Source organism: Chiloscyllium plagiosum, unplaced genomic scaffold (assembly GCF_037043375.1).
Source record: "Chiloscyllium plagiosum isolate Xiang-an unplaced genomic scaffold, Cpla_swu_hap1 HiC_scaffold_17, whole genome shotgun sequence".
NCBI lineage: Eukaryota > Metazoa > Chordata > Chondrichthyes > Orectolobiformes > Hemiscylliidae > Chiloscyllium > Chiloscyllium plagiosum.
In genome coordinates, this window is record NW_028270155.1 from 37,221,364 (window position 1) to 37,241,286 (window position 19,923).

At 37.9% G+C, this 19,923-nt stretch overlaps 1 protein-coding gene across 1 annotated transcript in view; it reads right to left on the reverse strand.

Annotated features, from left to right (window-relative positions):
• Nucleotides 1-19,923, reverse strand: part of tdrd12 (tudor domain containing 12) — a 147,019-nt gene that overhangs the window by 35,717 nt on the left and 91,379 nt on the right. Inside the window, exons 19-28 of the mRNA XM_087996141.1 lie at nt 17,374-17,513; nt 14,142-14,344; nt 12,962-13,064; nt 11,423-11,637; nt 9,040-9,250; nt 6,511-6,603; nt 5,540-5,712; nt 4,028-4,153; nt 3,753-3,872; nt 1,778-1,919 (exon numbers count right to left, since the gene is read on the reverse strand). Of these exons, the coding sequence (XP_087852267.1) occupies nt 1,778-1,919; nt 3,753-3,872; nt 4,028-4,153; nt 5,540-5,712; nt 6,511-6,603; nt 9,040-9,250; nt 11,423-11,637; nt 12,962-13,064; nt 14,142-14,344; nt 17,374-17,513 (1,526 nt within the window). The remainder of the gene's footprint in view (nt 1-1,777; nt 1,920-3,752; nt 3,873-4,027; nt 4,154-5,539; nt 5,713-6,510; nt 6,604-9,039; nt 9,251-11,422; nt 11,638-12,961; nt 13,065-14,141; nt 14,345-17,373; nt 17,514-19,923) is intronic.

A 19,923-nucleotide genomic window follows, 5' to 3' on the forward strand; every position in this document is an offset into this window, starting at 1 on the left:
GATTGTGATTGCAGTTGGTTTTAACGTGTTAAGAATTATGGCAGAGTTGTGGGAGTCCAATAATTCTAGATCGAAAAAGGCTTAATTTCTCTTACAAGGGTCAGCTTAGACTCTATGGGCTGAATGGCCTGCTTCCACATGTAGCGATTCTATGATACTATTCTAACCAGACTTTGCATTTCATATCTGAACGGGCAGGTCTGTAAAATTCCGGAGCACATTTCATAATCATCTAGCTTGATGGTTCATTGATAGATTTATCAATCCAAATCCGTCACTATAGGCTAGGCTATCCAGCTCCAGGTACTTTTGAAAATTAATACTGTAATAAATGGCTCTTGCCAATCTACATAATGAGAGGCTGCAAAGATTTTGCTGTTGAACTCCCAGCACTTCTTCTATGTAGGGTTTCTTAACTTTGGTTCTGTGTCTGAATTCTCTGGACTTTGATACGTGCAACATGCTTATACACAGAAAGGTTTTATCCACTTCAAGTTGGGCAAGGAGAACTCTGACAGATCCACATTCATGACATCCTCGATAACCAAATGTACTTATTTATGTCTATCTCATTGATGACAGGACTTGATTCATACAATAAACGGTTTAAAATACAGATACATATGCAAAATATTCATTTCAGCATTCTGTTTAAATGAACAACATTTAGCTTCTTCCTCCCTATGCATACCATTCATCATTTCCAAGCCAGAGTCTGCTCGGTGGCCAGTTGAATGATGAGCATTCACTAATTTGAATTAACCACAGTCACTTGAGAGTCAAAGACTTAGAACACAGATCAAAAAGTTCAACACCTCATTTAATACTAACACGATGTCAGAGCATAGGTAATTATCAAATAGAAAGTGAACATCAATAGGGACACAAGCTCATTGAAGAAATTATAGAATCGAGCACAAAGTGATAATACATGCTCTAAAAAGGACTGGAAAAGATTGATAAAGTAATGAGAGCAGTTGAGCAGCTCATGAACAGTATGCACAAAACTCTGGCAGATCAATGTTAGACTAATTTTGAAAAGATGTATAGTGTTGGGTCCCCAAGGCCTGAAAGAGATTGTAAATTCCTTTAAATTGATCTATACTTGCTTCTTTAATCTTTAAAATGGAAATTGCTGATTAAATCATAGCCACCAATCACCATTTGGCAAAATTCTGGAAATTTCCAGCAGGAATTACAAAAGAACAAATTCTAAAACCCTGGAATGTCATACCCTTAAACTGTGTGGCGTTGTAGTCCACAAGCACAAAAGACCAGCACACAAGGTTTCCTTTCCAGTGCGTATGCACATGCATGACTGGTGACGATTATCCCCAGTTGAATGTAGTGATCGAACCATACTTTTGTTTTAACCGTTAAGGTAGTTTGTTGTGGGATATCTAAAAATTGTATTTGCCAAATAGAGTTTGAATGAACACACTACAGCCTATCTTGAATGGAAAAGAAATGAGAAATTAGTTTAAAAAACCTCAGTCTGTGGACAAGAGCAAATTATAGCAATCCAATCAATTTCTCTCCACTGTCCATAATAATAGCAAGGCACGACATAAAGACAATCTTGTTGAAGTCATGCTTCATGATGAATCATCTCACCATCTCTAAACTTGACAGAAATAATGAGAGGCTCTTTGATTTACATTCACACTGCAGTATTGTGTACAGCTTTGATGCACTATTTAGAAGTGATTTAAATTATATTTACCTGCAATTTTATTGGAATAATTCTCTCTTTATAAATGCTGTTATTTAAACTGACCTGAAAAGGAAGCTTAAGGGCATCTTTCAATAGTGGTTGAATGTTGTTCAAAGAAATATAGCTGCATGTTCCAAAATCCATAAAGAACACTTCATAAATCCTTTTGGAATCAACAATTGACAAGATCTTCACTCGATGCCACCTAAAATTGAAAGGAAATTTGATAATTTTCCAAATTAAGAAAATGTTCGAAACACTGCCATTCACAACCAAGAGTAAAAATTTTCACTCCTCAGCATCTGTATCCCATTATCATGTCCATGTGACTACATCAACTGCTAAGAACCAAGAGCTGCACAGCCAATGAAATTTGGCAGATGCAGCCCACCACCAGAGATCATGACGAATCCACCATTACAAGGCAAGTGCCCAGAAGAGCAACTCTAATCAGGAGAGGAAAAGAGAAGTTTGGAGAAACAAAATCAGTCGATTGTAGCTTTTGAATTGCTCCTCTTGCTCTGGATGGTAATTTTAAAAACTGCAATACCTTGGTTGTTGGGCTTCAAAAGATTCACATTGGAGGGAAAACTACAGCATTTCTCCCTTTTAAGCCAAGTTAAATTGCAGCTCAAGCCTCAATTATGTTCAGAACCAGATCTGCACATTTACAGAGCACTTCACTCTGCCAACGACAAACTTAAGCATGTTCATCCTGAGGTTAAAGATCTCCACAGCACTGTCACTTCAATCCTCTAATTTGCTCCAACTGCCTCTAACACTACAATCCTACAACGCCATTCTGACTTTTGGTGCATATATTTTATGTTGTGATGTGAGTTGGGGTTTAGTGATGGTTGCCCTGGGGCTGAGTGTTGAAATCCCACCGTCCCAAATTCAGTTCATAAAATCTGGAATTGAAAGCTTACTCTTACTCATAGTGGCAGAAATTGCCATTGATTATCATAAATCTCATCTGGTTCAATAATGTCTTGGGAAGGAAAAATGGCCCCTTTCTCAATCTGGTTTACATGATTCTCGATCCACAGCAATGATGGATTCTAAACTGCTCCTTGAAATAGCTTAGAAAGCTAATCACATCAAGGGCAATTAGGGATGGATAGCAAATATTAGTCTTGACACCCATGGATGTTGCAGATGAATTTAAAATCCATTTGATTGGGCATTTTAGAAATTGATGAAATTGAAAACAATTTAAAAGTTGGCAAATAATCTCCCAGTGGCAAATTAGGGAGTGCAAATACATGTTTTAGCTATTCTTGCACTTCTCCATTCAGACAACCGTTGTGTAATGTTAAAGGAAGATGATCTATAAGATAAACAACTCCCAGATGTGAATTTGAACAATGTTGAAGACTGAAGGGAGAACATTTGGGAGCTGTTTTATAAATCGAAAATATGATGCTGGAAAAGCACAGCAGATCAGGTAGCATCCGAGGAGCCGGAGAATCAATGGTTCGGGCATAAGTCCTTCATCAGCAATCTCTAGCATCTGCAGTCCTTACTTTCTACTAGCTGTTTTATAAAGCTTGGATAATGTGGGACAGTTTTCTGCCCAAGAACAGCACTACTGAAGGAAATGCCGAGTGCTACTGAAGTATAATGTTTCTTTTTTTGTTCCTTTCTATTCCCCACATTCCCTATTCTTAATTTCTTCGTCAGGTAAATACGTGGCTTGTTCCATTTTTAAAATGACAGCAAGCATTCTGGTTTTCTTTTATTGGTCAGGACACAAACATCTTTTTATTTCCCGCTCTTCTTTCACAGGTCTCCATGGCATTGTGGATAAAACAGAAAAATCTTATGGTAAAACTTTCAGGTTTTCTTACAAAATCCATAAAGAACTAATCAGAGGGTCTAAAACTCATCCTTGAGATTTTGCTGATAGCTTTAGTTGTGCTAATTTATTGTATGTGCAATAATGATTGAAAAGTAATGACACGAGACCTATTTTCTTGTTGACAAGATACAAAAGAAGCTAAGATACTAGATTCAGAATAAAGTCCTTGATAATTACCTCTTTTCTGTTTCACAGAATGCCAAGCACAAGTCACCAACAGTTGGCATGGAAGTATTGAAAATAAATGTTTTCTTTTCCATAACTTTTTGGTTAATTTCATTTTCGAAAGCACAAAACCTGATGGTAGGGAAAGACGGTGTTTAGTTTTTCACCTTTAGCGTTTCATTTGATTTCAGATACAGCAGTGTGAGAGAATGAGAGATAGAAAATTAGATGGTAAAACATTTCAAAAGCTTTACAGAACTCGAATAACATGAAACATATTTACTCACGCTTCCCTTGTTGCCACTAATTGCACATGAAATTTCTTTGGACTAGAAAATTCAGAAATGACAACTGAATGGTAGTTTCCATCATTCTGGAGAGTGACATGTTCTAACTTGTTATCATAATGTAGCCTGTAAAAGAAAGTTTGATGTCACAGATGCACTAATAGAAGTGCACTAAGTAACCTTTACAGATCATACTGCATATCAAAACAGGATGTGGCTTTTATTGTATTATACTTCCTTTTAATGAGTTCCTGAACTTAACCGACTTGTTATAGAGAAACTTGGATTTGAAAAGAACAAAATGGATGAATCTATACCACATTTATATACATACTTGAAGCTAGTGAAAAAGTACACAAAGAATGAACAGCCAACAAATTTTATTTTTAAGTTTACTTTCTTAGCCAGACAATGGGTAATGTCTCAAAGAACATGAGAAAATAATTTGCAAAAAAAAAAAACTGGGGGCAAAAGTTTAGCAAGCCATCTTACCAAAAAAAATTTTAAATAACATGTACACAGAAGAGTTTTCTTATTTCACTGAGTGACACACAACCTCCACAGTTTGATTTAGCAGCTTTCATGTTTCAGTCACCTAGTCAACAAATCTGGAATAATATATGACCAACAATTCGAATGGGACGTGATTTCAGACTTTGAGACAATAGTATTCTAACCAATGGCAGCTTTAATGGATTTGTTCAACTGATAAAGGATTATTTATATATCTTCACTGTCAGTATGTAGCACAGGGCACATAAGAGAGTCAGAAAGAGGAACTAAGAGAGAAATACAAGAGTAGTCATGTCTTGTGAAAGGAAAGACTATGCAACTCCCAGATCAACATATCAGTTCAGGAATATAAATTGGCTATTTAACCCTTGGACCCCATTCTACCATTTAATAAGATGACAAGTAGTTCCAACACATCAAGTACGTACAGGAGGGTCCAGGTCCACAAATTGCGGCTGTGCACAGGAGAGAAGTATTCCCCCTCTAATACACAACAGAGGAGGATGGTCAGAGAGAAAAAAAAAACTTATCCAATCAATTCTTGTGGCCTTTACAAATTCTTTACAAATTATTCGGGCTGTTGGAGACTAGGAAAAACAAAATAGTTGGAGCTTACATGGTACATGACCTACTTTGCTTCTCCACACATTTTGCAAGACTGTCATAATACAGGAGTAGGACCTTCAGCATATCTAATTTGATCTTAAGCTGATTTTAGGCAATGCCAGGTCTGAAAAAAAAATTGTCCAGAAATGTTTATGTATCGAGGGCAAAAAAAATGAACGAATGCCCAAATATTATTTGCTGAACGTGTTCTATGTTGTATATCAGGATATTAAGCTCACTATGCAAATCGATCTGGACGTCCCTTTTGCAGATAATGTTGTTGAATGAAAAACAGAAATTCTCATGTTAAACTGAACGAATGCTATTTATTCTAAAATATTTGAGAACAACAAGATTGATTGGAAAGATATTTTCAATATTAGAACAACTTACTGTTTCAAGGGAGAATCCTCATTGGGCAAACCAAGTCCAGCTACCCTGCAGAGACCTTTCAATCTTTCAATGTGCTCTGCATTATCAGTGCCAAATCCAGAATTCATGATTTGTGAACGAATGTTGTACTCTAATATTGTGGTTTTCAGATCAGCTAATTTAGCCATACGTACCTTAAGAAATATTATTAAACGTAAATAACATAGCTGATTCACATGACTGGCCATATCAAACTAAAATATTCATTTTGCAAAGTCATAGAACATTATTTCAGCATATCTATTTATTTCAGCAGCTAACACATATCAGAAGAGGTTATATGTTGCACTGAACTTATTTTAGAAACTCACATAAATATGGGAAAGGCATTTTATGTCTGTCAAACACTTCCAATTTCAGAATTTTTCCACAATTTTGAGGAACACGAACAAAACTAGCATGTAAATATGTATCATGCCAGTAACAATTTCAGTAGTGCTCTACCACTATGTACATAGAGCCTTTCAGAACTAAGTGGATGACACAATGATGCCAATTTCTGAACTCTTTTCTTCCAAACCAACTTTATTCCACAACCAAACTTATGGATTCTTTTTTAATTGCTTTCCCTTTAACTTTCTGGTCCCCTACTGTGCAATTCTGCAGTCTAATTGTTAGCCTCAGCCAGTCCCATGAATTCCCAACGTCCATTGCTGCAAATCATCTATACCATATTATAATAATCGAAGATGAAAATGTCCAATTTATTTTTTTCAACAAATGATTTCTGAAAATTCTGTTCAACTTCATTGGTTCTGGATAACTATATGTTCCATTAAGCATCTGAAGTAAAAATATTTGTGAATTTGTACAAATTAAGCAAGAAGTGAGAAAGTTCCATCAGACAGCCACTTACAAAATTAAACAAATTTATATTTGGAACAATACACTTGAGAAATGAGATTTAATGCCATTAAACTTCTCATACTCACTACAGGATTCAGCCATAGAGTGTTACCAAGAGCAAGAACAATTTTGGCTTCATGTGATTTATTGGTGATCTTTTGTTTAATATATCTGGAAACCTATTCAAAATCAGAAAATTTAAAGTCAAAAACTACACAGAATCACATGACTCTCTCCCACTGGTTAATTCATATGATAGGTAAACATGTGCAAACTGTTTCCAGACAAAGAAAACAAATAAAATATTCATAATGATATCAAAATTCTTGCATTTTAAATGAGTTAATTCTTTAATTTCTGATTTGCCAAAATCAAAAAGAAAACGATACTATAAAATATGTTCAGCGGTACATTTAAAAAGAGCACTAATTTTCAAAATACAGCAAAGAATTGGTGGTTAAAAACAAAGGTTATTCCTGTTCAAAAATCAAATACTTTCATCATTTATCATTAGAATCAAAATGAAAGAATTACTGTCAGGATCATTCTGGAAAGCAAAGATTACCTTGGTTTCCTTTCCTGTATTCTAAAAAAAAATCTTTCCCCATCTCATGTACACCGAGCTCATGGATTGGTCACCGAGCATAACACTATCCCATCGGTCACCTCTGCCTCACAGTCTTTGTGGCACAGAATGAGACCTTTCAACCCATCATATCCATCTTGGTCATTAAATATTCATCTATTCTAAGCCTATTTTCCAGCAGTTAGCCCCTAAGCCTTGTATGCAATAGTGTTTCAAGTATTCCTCTCAATAGTTGCCAAATGTCAGGAGGGTTCCTGCCTCTACCACTCTTTTAGGCAGTGAGTTCCAAATACCCACAACTCTCTGGAATCGTAGAATCCCTATAGTGTGGAAACTGGCTGTTTGGTCAACAAGTCCACATTGACTCTCTGAAGAGCATCCCAGACTCAACAGCTCAAACCCACCCTTGTAACCCTGCATTTCCCATTGCTAATCCACCTAACCAACGCACCTCTGGACACTATGGGCAATTTAGCACGACCAATCTACCTAATCTGGACATCTTTGGACTGTCAGAGGAAACCCACACAGACACAGGGAGAATATGCAAACTTCACATAGATAATCACCTGAAGTGGGAATCCAACCTGTGGTGCTGCGGCAGCAGTGCAAACCACTGACCCACTGTGCCCTCTAGCTGAAAAACATTTCCTCAAATTCTGTCTAATTTTCCTGCTCCTTACCTTAAAAATATGTCCCCTCAACACTGACCCCTCTAATGGAAAATGAGTCTTCCTACCTACCAAGTCCATGCCCCTCATAGCCTTTTCTGCTCTAAGGAAAACAACCCCAGCATATCTAGTCTCTGTTCAAAGCTGAATTGCTTCAGCCTGGTGAATCACTTCTGCACTTTCTAGCGCCATCGCATCTATCCTCTAATTTGGTAACCACAACGACATACAGTACTCCAGCTGTGGCCTAACTAACATCATAACCTCCCTGCTCTTGTATTCAAAGCTTCAAATAACAAAAGACAAGTATCTCACATGCCTTCTTAACCACCTTATGCACCCATCACATTGAGTGCACGTGAAGGTCCCTCTGATCTGCATTACTCCTCAGGTCCTACCATTCAGTATTTATTCCCTTGCATTGTTAGCCTTACCTCACTGCCCATTTTTCAGGATTAAATTCCATTTGCTACTCTTCAGTCTACCTATGTTGTCTTGCAGTCTAAGGTGTTCCTCCTTGCTATTTACCATGTTACCAGTTTTTATAATGTTAGCAAACTTACTGATTACAGCTGCTACATGCATATCTAGACCATTAATTTACACAACAAATCGCAAAGGATCAATGCCGAACCTGGTGGCAAAATGCCTTTGGATTTTTCCTAATGTTATCGACTGGTGATTTTTCATATTTGCTCTCCAAATTTCTTTTTGAAGCAATGCCCTGCATTTTCCAAATTTCTCTACAGCATCCATTGTTTTAATCTAATGGTACTCTATTGCATTATTGTGATTTCTGCTTCCCAACCAATCTGCAGCCTTTACCAGGCAGAACATAATACCTTCCCACTAACATCCATTTGAGTGGGACTGCATTTGAAGCCCCTCACTATCACATCCTAGGGGTTATCAGTGATCAAAACCATGAACTGGAACAACCTCTACTTTATTCTCTCATGGGATGAATGGTCATTTGCAAGCATTTGTTGACCATGCCCAACTGTTCTTAAACAAGTGGCTTGCTAAGTTATTTCTGAGAGTATTTAATAGGTGATCCACATTGCTGTGGTCTGGATTCACATGTAAGCTAGACTGGGTAAGGGAAGGCACACTTTCTTCCTCAAAAGGATATTAATAAAGCAGACAGGTTTTTACATCATTTGATGCCAGTTTCAGTGTTTGTGTCCATTAAGCTAATTTTCAATTCCAGATTTCCTGTTTAATCGAATTGAAAGATCCTGCTTGTTATCAGCTAAGAATAATTATTTCTATCAAGTTTTGCTCATAAAATGTTTTGGAACATCACCTGAAAATTATGTACTTAAAAATGTCATTAAACAGACTTCCAAACTCCTTACCTGTGGATTCCAGTCCATTTCATTGTCAATAGGCTTTACTCTACATATTATAAATTCAACAACCTGTGGTGGCAGAACCTGAAATTTGGCAGGAAGTTTGAGCAGCTGTTTCTGCATCACTAGTCCAGTTTGACCACTGTCGATGTATTTCACTCTTGCACTCCTGAGAACTGCACTTTCAGCTTTCTCTGGCAATGCTAGTAACTGCACCCTTAAAGCATAACAGAATACATAACTGATGAAAGATTTGTGCTGAATTTGATAATAAACAGTTTTTGTATTAAAAACAGAAGAATACCTTCTAATCAATATATTGAAGAGTCACAAATGTCATGTATTATTTCCAATCCATATTTGTATTAGAATCTTACGATAGCAAAATCCTAATTCAGCATCAAAAATAATTTATTCAAAACACCACAGTATGAGGTTTCTCTCAGCTGACAAAACGCCAAAAGTCATTGCGGTCTGCTCACCATTTTTTCACTTAATTTTTGGGTTTTTTTGCCCAAATATGTTCTAGTATTCTTAAGTGCAAATCGGCTGATGGTGCAAAGTGAGGAGACACAATAAATGTCGAAGAGTGTAGTGCTGGAAAAACATTGCTGGTCAGGCAGTATCCGAGGAGCCGGGGAATCGATGTTTCAGGCATAAGCCCTTAATCAGGGATGAGGCTTGTGGGTCAAGGGGGCTGAGAGATCAATGAGAGGGGAATGGGGCTGGGGGGAAAGGTAGCTGGGAATGCGATAGATAGATGAAGGTGGAGGTGAAAGTGATAGATGGGCAGGAAGATAGACAGGTAGGACAGTTCAAGAGAGCGGTTGGGACAGGGGTAAGGTGGAGGAGGGAGAGGGAGGGGAAATGAGGAAACTGGTGAAATCCACATTGATCCTGTGTGATTGAAGTGTCCCAAGATGGACAGTTCAACTACATGGGATCAATGTGGATTTCACTGGTTTCCTTATTTTCCCTCCCCCGACTTTATCCCAGTCCCAACCTCCCAATTCAGCACCGCCCTCTTGAACTGTCCTGTCAATCTTCCTGCCCACCTATCTGCTCCAACCTCCTCCTTTCACCCCCACCTTCATCCACCTATCGCATTCCTAACTACCTACCCCATGCTTCACCCCTCTCCCATTTATCTCTCAGGCCCCTTGGCCCACAAGCCTCATTCCTGATGAAGGACTTACGCCCAAAACATTGACTCTCCCGCTCCTTGGATGCTGCCTGACCAACTGTGCTTTTCCAACATCACACTCTTCGACTCTGATCTCCAGTCCTCACTTTCTCTTTGTTTTCATCCAACCACCTCATTGTGTCAATGTGTTCCACAAGGGATAGACAGACAAAGTGAGGTATCAAGATTGTGGCAGAAATAGACTGGGGGAGATGTTAAGAATGAAATGAGGACACATTTTCAAACAAGCTACTGGGAAACCTGGAACTGCGGACACTTGGATTGAAAGACAGCGAATCTTGTTAGTTAAGTATCATCAACGAAAAGAGTAAGGTCACAAAAACAGAATTGACATACAATTTTATTCATGATCTGACGCACAGCAGGTAAGACTAAAAAGGGCTGAATTGCAATGCTGCTATGAATCTGCTACCAATCACCGAAGTTCAGAACTTCATGACTCTTTAATAATGCTTTTCTGCCATGGCATTTCAATCACACCCCTCCAGTCATAGGGTTTAAAACTTACCTCTTTTTGCTGACAAAATTCTTCAAGCTTCGCTCTTCTTCAAACCCATTTTCACTCCAGCAATCCCAAGTACCCATCTCTTTTCCTCTTATAGCTTTTATCATACTCCCACTCGGAATATCCTCACCTTCCTCCTCACTGCTCACTCCTCATATCCCTCCTGCATCAATTGGTTTGGGCAATTGTATCAATTGCACGAAGTTCAATTTATTCTTTGTTGCATTATCAACCATAATCCACTAATCAGCTTTATGGTTCTTGAAAGTACATTAACAAGACAGTAAATATCACTGATAGTACTTTGGACTGAAAATTACATAATGTTCGTTTTTGTTAGAACCCGCACATTACTGGCCATTGTCGTAAAGACATTAGTTACATCTCTGTTGTTGAAATCTAAGTCATAACATTATGTAAAGCTATAGAACATTAAACAAGTATAATTAGTTATACTGCATAACTAGCATACACTAGAAATTGTTTGAAACTATTAAATGTTTTCCAATGATCCCAACACCAAATTAAAGAATGTATTTATATATCACAATTATTTCATTGCATCTTTGAAGCCATATCATATGCTTGAGATACTTGCTGTTGTAAAGCTTCAGTCTGAACAATTATAATGTTCTTGTCAGAGTTTAAATGTCAATTGCAAACAAAACATCTCACTTTACCTGCTATAGCTGTTCTCCTCTAATCCATAGAAGGCAGAAACTTCTAATTGTTCTACTGGTTTCCTGTGGTCATCCTCCAAATAGTAATCAGTCATGTCTTTCAAAAGCATCAGATAGTCCTCTTCCATAGATACAGGGAGATCCTCCCATTTACTTCTGTGATGTATTATTCTGCCATAATAACCTGAAGCGTCATTGACACATGTTGGAATAATCTAGAGAAGTTTAATTACACTCGGGGTAAGTTATTTCTTTTATCCAAATATAAAAAAATGATACATTGATGTGAAATATAAAGAAATGACTACATTCTTTGCAAAAATGCAATTGATACAATCTTTTTCTCTTTGATGATCACATAAAACTCAGAAGATTGTCTCATCAGCTTTTGGTTATTCAGGTATCTGGCTGAGAGTTTAGACAACTGGGAAAGCTGATTTAGGGATCTGTACTTCTTGTGATTTTCTGGTCAAATGCATTTCATGTAGCTCTCAGGAGGTAGGGCTTTGGTCTCTTTAAAGCTTTCAGATTCTTGCAGAAATAATTGAATGAATTGCAGGAACTATTTCCTAGCTTTTGCACCAGACAACAAAGCAGATTTTCAATGAGATGGGGAAGCTTTTGAATAGGGAGAGGAATTGTTAGGCTTTTTGGGATTCATGTTTTCACAAAAAAAACACAATTATGCATTTTGTTCTTTACAGTACATTTACAATCAAATTTTGGAATAACGTTCTTGGGGAGAAATTTTCTAATTAATTACAGTAGATTTGAATATGCTATTAGATCCCAAACCAATTTTTCCGGCAACTCCAAGGTTAAACCTGTCCAGTCAGTTGTCCACCCTACCAGAGCACTGATATCAAAGTCACAAATGAATAGAGCATAACCATCATGCACAATCTCTTTTCATCCTTCTTGGCTTCTTTGCAGCCAATGACACAGTTTGCCAACCTATTCTTCTCAACACCCATCTTCCATGATCTTGCCAGGTGATCCAAATGTCCTTGTCTCGTTTCAATTTCACATACTCAGTGATAAGCAGAGAAACCCCTGCACAGCAGATTCTCTTTCCACTCTTGCATCATAATGTCTACTGTCCCAACATCTGTGCTTAAAGCCCATTTTATTTCACAGTTAATTGTCAAACTATTTGTCTGACATCCAGCACTTCAGCAGAAATGTGTTAAATACTTGAAAATAAAAGCATTTGCTTCTTCCCTTGCAAGAAAACAAATTTCTTCACCAATTCCATCTTTCTCCCTGGCTATTGCCTTAGGGTGACGCAGACTATTTGTGACCTCAGCATCCTTTGTTATGTGAAGCTGAGTTACTGATCTAATTTTCTCTCTAAGACCGAGAGAGCCTACATGAACGTATGGAACATCGTTGTTAGTCATCAACTGTTGTGCTACTGTGATTTTCACACAGAATAACATTGTACATAGGCAAATAAATCTTAAACAAAAAAGTGAAAACTATACAAAGAAGTAAATTTTCAGAAAGAATCACAAGGCAAGGCACAGAAATAAATCTTACCTCAATGTACCCGGTGGAAGGCAATTTCTTTTCAGCTGTCAGATACCGTGGTTTGTCTACATCGTGAAGAAACTTGTGACGACTTGGGCATGTCTTATTATCCCTAAAACAGTTACAGAAACATGAAAATTAAAAATACTTTCAGGATGAAATCAATTTGATACAGATAGTCCAGTTTAAGCACCACATCAAGTAGCTACCCAACACATACGCACTCATCACATTGTTGCATCAGCAATGATGAATGCAATAGCAAGAAATTATTTGGAGAGAGTTAAAAAGACATAGTGTGGACATGTGTAATCTGATGCAATTGTGTTAAGACGTGTTTACCAAAGAAATGACCACCTAGGAACAAATTAAGGATAGTACACTGGCTCCTCTATTTGCTTTGTGGTATCAGAATTTGAAGTTATTTACAAATAAATCCATGTAATATAATTTAATCACGTTACATATTTTTATATACAAATTTTATATAAATATATACCTACATTTAAATAAATAAATATGTAAATTTATGAGAACTATATGGGGTGGCACGGTGGCTAGCACTGCTGCCTCACAGCACGAGGGGCCCGGGTTCAATTCCCACCTTGGGCTACTTCCCGTTTGTGTGGAATTTGCACATTCTCCCAGTGTTTCCGTGGGTTCCCTCTGGGTGCTCCTGTTTCCTCCCACAGTCCAAAGATGTGCAGGTCGGGTGAATTGGCCATGTTAAATTGCCCATAGGGTTAGGTGCATTAGTCAGAGGGAAATGGGTCTGGATGGGTTATTCTTCAGAGGGGGTTGGTGTGGACTGGTTGGGCCGAAGGGCCTGTTTCCACACTGTAGAGAATCTAATCTAATCTAATCAAATAACTGATCTTTATCTACAAGCTTTTATTTTGAAACCAGGAATTATGTAAAGCCAAAACAATGAAAAATGTACCTCTTCAATAATGTAATTTCCGTATCAAGTTTTTGACAGAAACTCGACAGCTTTCAGTTTAGTCTGCTTACTTACTGAATCATCTGCGATAAACCAATTCTTTTGTTGCTATCACATCATAAGAAAAGGATATTCCAGTTCAAATAGCCATTTTTCTTTGAAGAACAATGAATGTTCCTGGTTCTTGTAACTCCGTAGATTATCCCAACTTCCCTCAAGATCATAAAGTAAACATTGCTAAGGGCTTACCTGCATATTCCATATGCTTTAAGGTATTTACATAAGGCTCTGTCATAGTAAATGTCATCTAGGTTATTCATGTTCAAAATAAATTGAAATAATTCTTGAGGAATTTTAGCTTCTGTTCTTTCCAAGTAGTGCAGGACGGAAACTGTTTGTAGTGCATCTTTTTCAGTAAGCAGTACAACTGACTGACCTTGACGAGTTGGCCCCTAGTATTAAGAGAATGTTTTGTGTCAAATATCATTTACGAGTTGAATTTATGCTAAAGACCTGATAAATTTTTAAAAAACTGAGTTTACTGGTGTGCTGTAAAGAATATATTGTAGTTGTTTTTAGAAAAATATTTCAAACCAACATAAAAGGTCAACTCACTGTAAACTCAAACACCTTTAGAACAGCACTGATAATGCTCAAACATGGGAATGAAAGTAAATACAATTAAAATAATTGTGCCGTGTTGGATTCTGGGGATAAGCATGGTGTTAAATTACAAGGATGGTATCAAATTAAAAGTAAAAATACACAATGCTGAGAGTTTTGGTGGAGGCCAAAAAAATGGGGAAATTTTAGAAGCCTGCAAGTGATGGCTAATAAAACTGAGAAATTAATATATGAGAATAAACTAGCAGGAAATACAAAAACAGACAGCAAGAGCTTCTACAAGGATATAATAAAAGAACAGTAATGTATTCTAAAATACATGTACAACTCATTTCCAACACCAAGAATTAACATGTGGTAAACATGGACAATGTACTGTAATCAAATAAGCCACAACAGACAAATAAACAATGAGATCAAGACAGATCCCTAGATTTCTCAGCAACTCCCCCTCCCCGCTGTGTAAAACATACGATACATCACTAAATCTTGTTCAACTTCCTAATTCTTTACTTTTGTGATTCCATCCTGGAGACTCACTCTCAAAAGCTACTCCATAATGGACTTCCTCAGTAATTGCTCCTGTTGTGGCATGCTCATTCTGGATTCTGAAAACTAGACTTCTGCACAACTCCCATTTTTTAACTTTCAACAAACTTCAAGCACCAGCTGTTTCTGTGTTATCCCTGAGCCCCAACTTGGCTAAATTGTATCACGTAGACACTGCTTATGAGTTTTCTAATCCCGATTCCCTCAGTTGCAATGAAGGGTTAATAGTTGAGAGTTTCTTCTGAACTCCTCATGGCTTCCCCTAACACACTGACCAAACCACTTGTGCAGCTTCCCAGGACTTCTTCAGAAATCTGATTTCAAATGTCAGCTAGACTAATTGCTAGAACTTGTTACAGAGTTTGTTAACAGCATAGAGTCATCCAACTGCTCTTGATTCATGCAGACAGCTAACATTAATTAGTTCCTGTTTCTCTCTCCAATTTGTGTGTCCCAGAAGCGTTTTGCACTGACCTCTAAACTGTCCTGGGTGACTTACTAAAACTTTTGCACTAAGCCTTACCCTTCTATTTTTTGGCAAAACTCAATATTGGCACCAACTACTCTCGGAACTCTCGATATGGCTAAACGCGATCATGTTGCCATTTTCACAGAATGCGGTCTTTCAGCACAAAGAATGCTTACAAAAAGGAGGATTCATCACAATTTCCACAGACAAAGCATTGACCAACCACAGGGGAAAAGTACTGGGGAAAATCTGGTAAGTTCAAGTTGGTAAATGATAATTTATAGAATCTAAAAGGGCAGACTGTTTTTGCTTCAACAATTTAGAATTTATATCAAAGACTTGGATGATGTTATCAAATGCATCACAGCCAAATTTACAGACAATACAAAGAATGGTAGAAAAATGAGCTGTGAGGAGGACACAAACAATTCTGCAAAAGGCATATGGATAGGTTAGGTTAAGTAGACAAAAAAAAGGTAGATAGAGTACAAAGTGGGAAAAAATGAAGTTGTCCACATTAGTGGGAAGAAAGGAGAAACAAATTATTGTATAAATAGAGAGAGATAGAAAAATATCATAGAACATGATCTGTGTAATATTGCATATAAATCACAAAAAGTCAGCATGAAGATTCAATAAGGTGATCCCTGGGTTGAAGGGGTTGCCCGACGAGGAAAGTTTGAGCAGTTTCGGTCTATGGTCACTGGCGTTTGAAAGGATAAGGAATGATTTTACCGAACCATAAAACTCTGCGAGAACTTGACAGGGCAGATGCAATGCCTACCTTAGGAGAGAGCTTAGAACTATGGGACAGAATTGAGAATAAAGGGTCACCCAATTAAGGATAAGAGGGAATTTCTTTTCTAAGAAGGTTGCTAACCTTTGGATTTCAATACTCCAACAAAGGTGAGTCATGATCAGAGGAGCATGCCCTGCTTCAATTTCTTACGATTTTAATGTGTCAGACAAGAGTCTGATATCATGAAGTTATGAAAAGAGCAAAAGTGTTTGGTATTGCTTTCATCTGCAAACAGATTTGTGGATTATCAGCAAATTGAATAATGGAGCAGGAACAGCTTTTTAGTGAATAATTATTTTAAAATTGCAGATTTTATTTTGGTCATTCAGGCAAGAACCGTTTTGGGAAATAGAACACAAACACATTTCACATTCCATTCAGCTCTGCTCTGCATCAAAAATATAGAGCAGATACTATGAGTCAAATTAGGAAGCAAAGACACTTTTCATAAGCCTCAATCCAGCTGATGGAGACAGAGGTCAGACATGCTGCTGATACCAAAGTTGTGCATGAGGAGTATAGGATAGTTATTGTCAGTTTCTGTTATATATTAGGGCCTTCAGGTGCAGGTCCCTACTGGAAAGGGATTATTTCTACTGCAACCTTGAGATTCAGATTAATATATCCATTACAAAAAAATGAATCCAACAAGAACAAAATTCATAAAAAGAATTGCCTGAGCCAAAGATTTTTTTCAAACTGGCTGTTAAAGTGACATGAGGAGAAAGTGAGGTCTGCAGATGCTGGAGATCAGAGCTGAAAATGTGTTGCTGGAAAAGCGCAGCAGGTCAGGCAGCATCCAAGGAACAGGAGAATCGACGTTTCGGGCATAAGCCCTTCTTCAGGAAGTGACATGTGCCACAAAGCTACAAAAGAAGAATAGACACTAAAGGTGTAGTTTGTAATTTAGATAGGAACCTTAGATGGAATGTTACAGGGGTACAGGGAGACAAAACATTTAAGATTTGACAACTGCACATTACAACTGTAAGCATTTTAAGCTTTCCACATTTCATATTTTTTGCAACAATTCATTGTACCTCCATAGTCAGATTATCAAAATTGTCAACCATACAACATAGACGAGTTCCAAATATCTCACAAGATGAAGGAAAACCATAATGAATTACACAGGTAGCATCTGTAATCCTCAAGACTCTCAGGCAGTTATCAGTCGTAACTGTTAGAAAAAAAAATTCAGGACAAAATGTTATTCACAATTTATCCATGACAAATGCATGGTGTATTACCATTCAAGTCGTAGAATGAATTTCAACTCTAGACAAGTAATATGCATGAAGACTTGTGAAGATTAACAATGTGACCTAACATTCAAATATTGTTAATGTTGCTACATATCATTTCACTTCTGTCATGCTAAGTACCAAACAAAAAAGATATTATTCAGGTTTCATTAAGTTTTTAAAAAGGCAGTGTGTAATGCATTCAAATTTACTGAACATACAAAAATAAAAAAGGATGGCACTTCGTGATGAGAATCTACCAGGAAATATACACTGGTTGAGAGAGCAGACAAAAAATATGACAGATGAAGTTTAATGTAGCGAAGTATGAGGCTATGTACTTTGGTAGGTAGAATTAAAAAGCAGATTATTATTTAAAACAGAGAATCCTTATAAAAAAGGTGCAGTACAACGGGATCCAAGTGCCCTCATGCATTAAACACTCGAGGTTAGCATGTAAGTGCAGCAAGTAAGCAATAAAGCAAATAGAATATTGGCCTGTATTGCGAGCGGGTGGAGTTTAAAAATTAGCAAGTTCTGTTTCAACTGTGCAGGGAGTTTTTGAGGTCACGCCTGGAGTATTGTGCAGAGAGTTTTGATCCCTGTATTTCGGGCAGGATATACTGGCATTGGGGGCAGTTAAAGAGATTCACTGGGCTGATTTCTGGGATGAAAGGATCAATTTGAAGTGCAACTCATCAGATTAGGCCTTTATTCATCAAAGCTTAGAAGAACATAGAAGATACTTTGGGACAGCATGGTGGCTCAGTGGTTAGCACTACTGCCTCACAGTGCAAGGGACCCGGGTTTGATTCCAGCCTCGGGCAACTGTCTGTGTGGAGTTTGCACATTTTCCCTGTGTCTGCGTGGACTTTCCTCTGGGTGCTCCGGTTTCCTTTCACAATCCAAAGATGTGCAGGTTAGGTGAATTGGCCATAGCATTAGGTGGATTAGTCAGAGGTAAATATGGGGAATGGGTCTGGGTGAGTTAGTCTTCGGAGGGCTGTTTCCATACTGTAGGGAATCTAATCTTCAGAGAGAGTGGTGTTTCCACCAGAGGGGGAAATCTTGAAGTGGAGCACAGTTATGGAAAAAGTACACAAATCATTTAAAATTGAGCTGTAAAGGAATTTCTTCTCCCAGAGGATGATCAAGATCTAGAATTCTCTGTCCAACAGACTTGTGGTGGCTACACCATGGCAAGAATTTAAAAAGGTGGTAGATTGCCTTTAGACATACATAGGAGTTGAGGGAAATGAGGAACTGGCACAAAAGAGTGGAGGCCTGAGGTCAATCAGCCATGAACTTCCTGAACAATGAGGCAAGCCTGAAGACTGAATGACCAACTCCTACTCATAAGGATAGGTAAGTCTCCTGGCCCTGATGGAATACATCCCAGGATACTAAGACAGATGGCGGGAGAAATAGCAGGTGCACAAGTGGTAATTTTCCAAAATTCGCTGGACTCTGAGGCAGTCCCAGGAAATTGGAAAACAACAAATGTGACCTCACTGTTTAAAAAGGGAGGTAGACAAAAGATGGGGAATTATAGACCAATTAGCCTAATCTCTATAGTGGGGAAGATGCTTGAGTCTATTATCAAGGAAGAAATAGCAGGGCAGCGTGAAAGAAATTGTCCAGTTGAACAGACACAGCATGGTTTCATGAAGGGCAAGTCATGCTGGACAAATCTTTTGGAATTCTATAAAGACATTTCGAGCAAGGTGGAAAACGGGGACCCAGAAGACATGGTGCACCGAGATTTCCAAAAGGCCTTCGACAAGGTGCTGCACAAGAGGCTACTGCATAAGGTATGGATGCACGTCATTAGGGGTAAAGTATTAGCATGGATAGAGGATTAACAGGAAGCAAAGAGTGGGGATAAACTTGTGTTATTCTGGCTGGCAATCAATCAGTGACTAGTGGTGTGCCTCAGGGATCAGTGTTGGGATTGCAACTATTTGCAATTTACATAGATGATTTGGAGTTGGGGGCTAAGTGTATGGTGTGAAAGTTTGCAGATGACACTAAGATGAGTGGCAAAGTGAAATGTGCAGAGGATTGTGATGGTCTGGCAGGTGGTATATAATATTAATAAATGTGAAATCATACTTGAATGGTGAAAAGTGCAGCTTACTGCTATGGTGTCCTTCTGCATGAGTCACAGAAAGTTGGTCTGCAGGAACAACAAGTAATTAGGAAGGAAAATACAATTTTTTCCTTCATTGCTAAAGGGATTAAAAGCAGAGAGGTAATGTTACAGCTGTACAAGGTACTGGTGAGGCCACACCTGGGAGTATTGCATGCAATTTTGGTCTCCTTACTTGAGAAAGGATGTACTGGCAC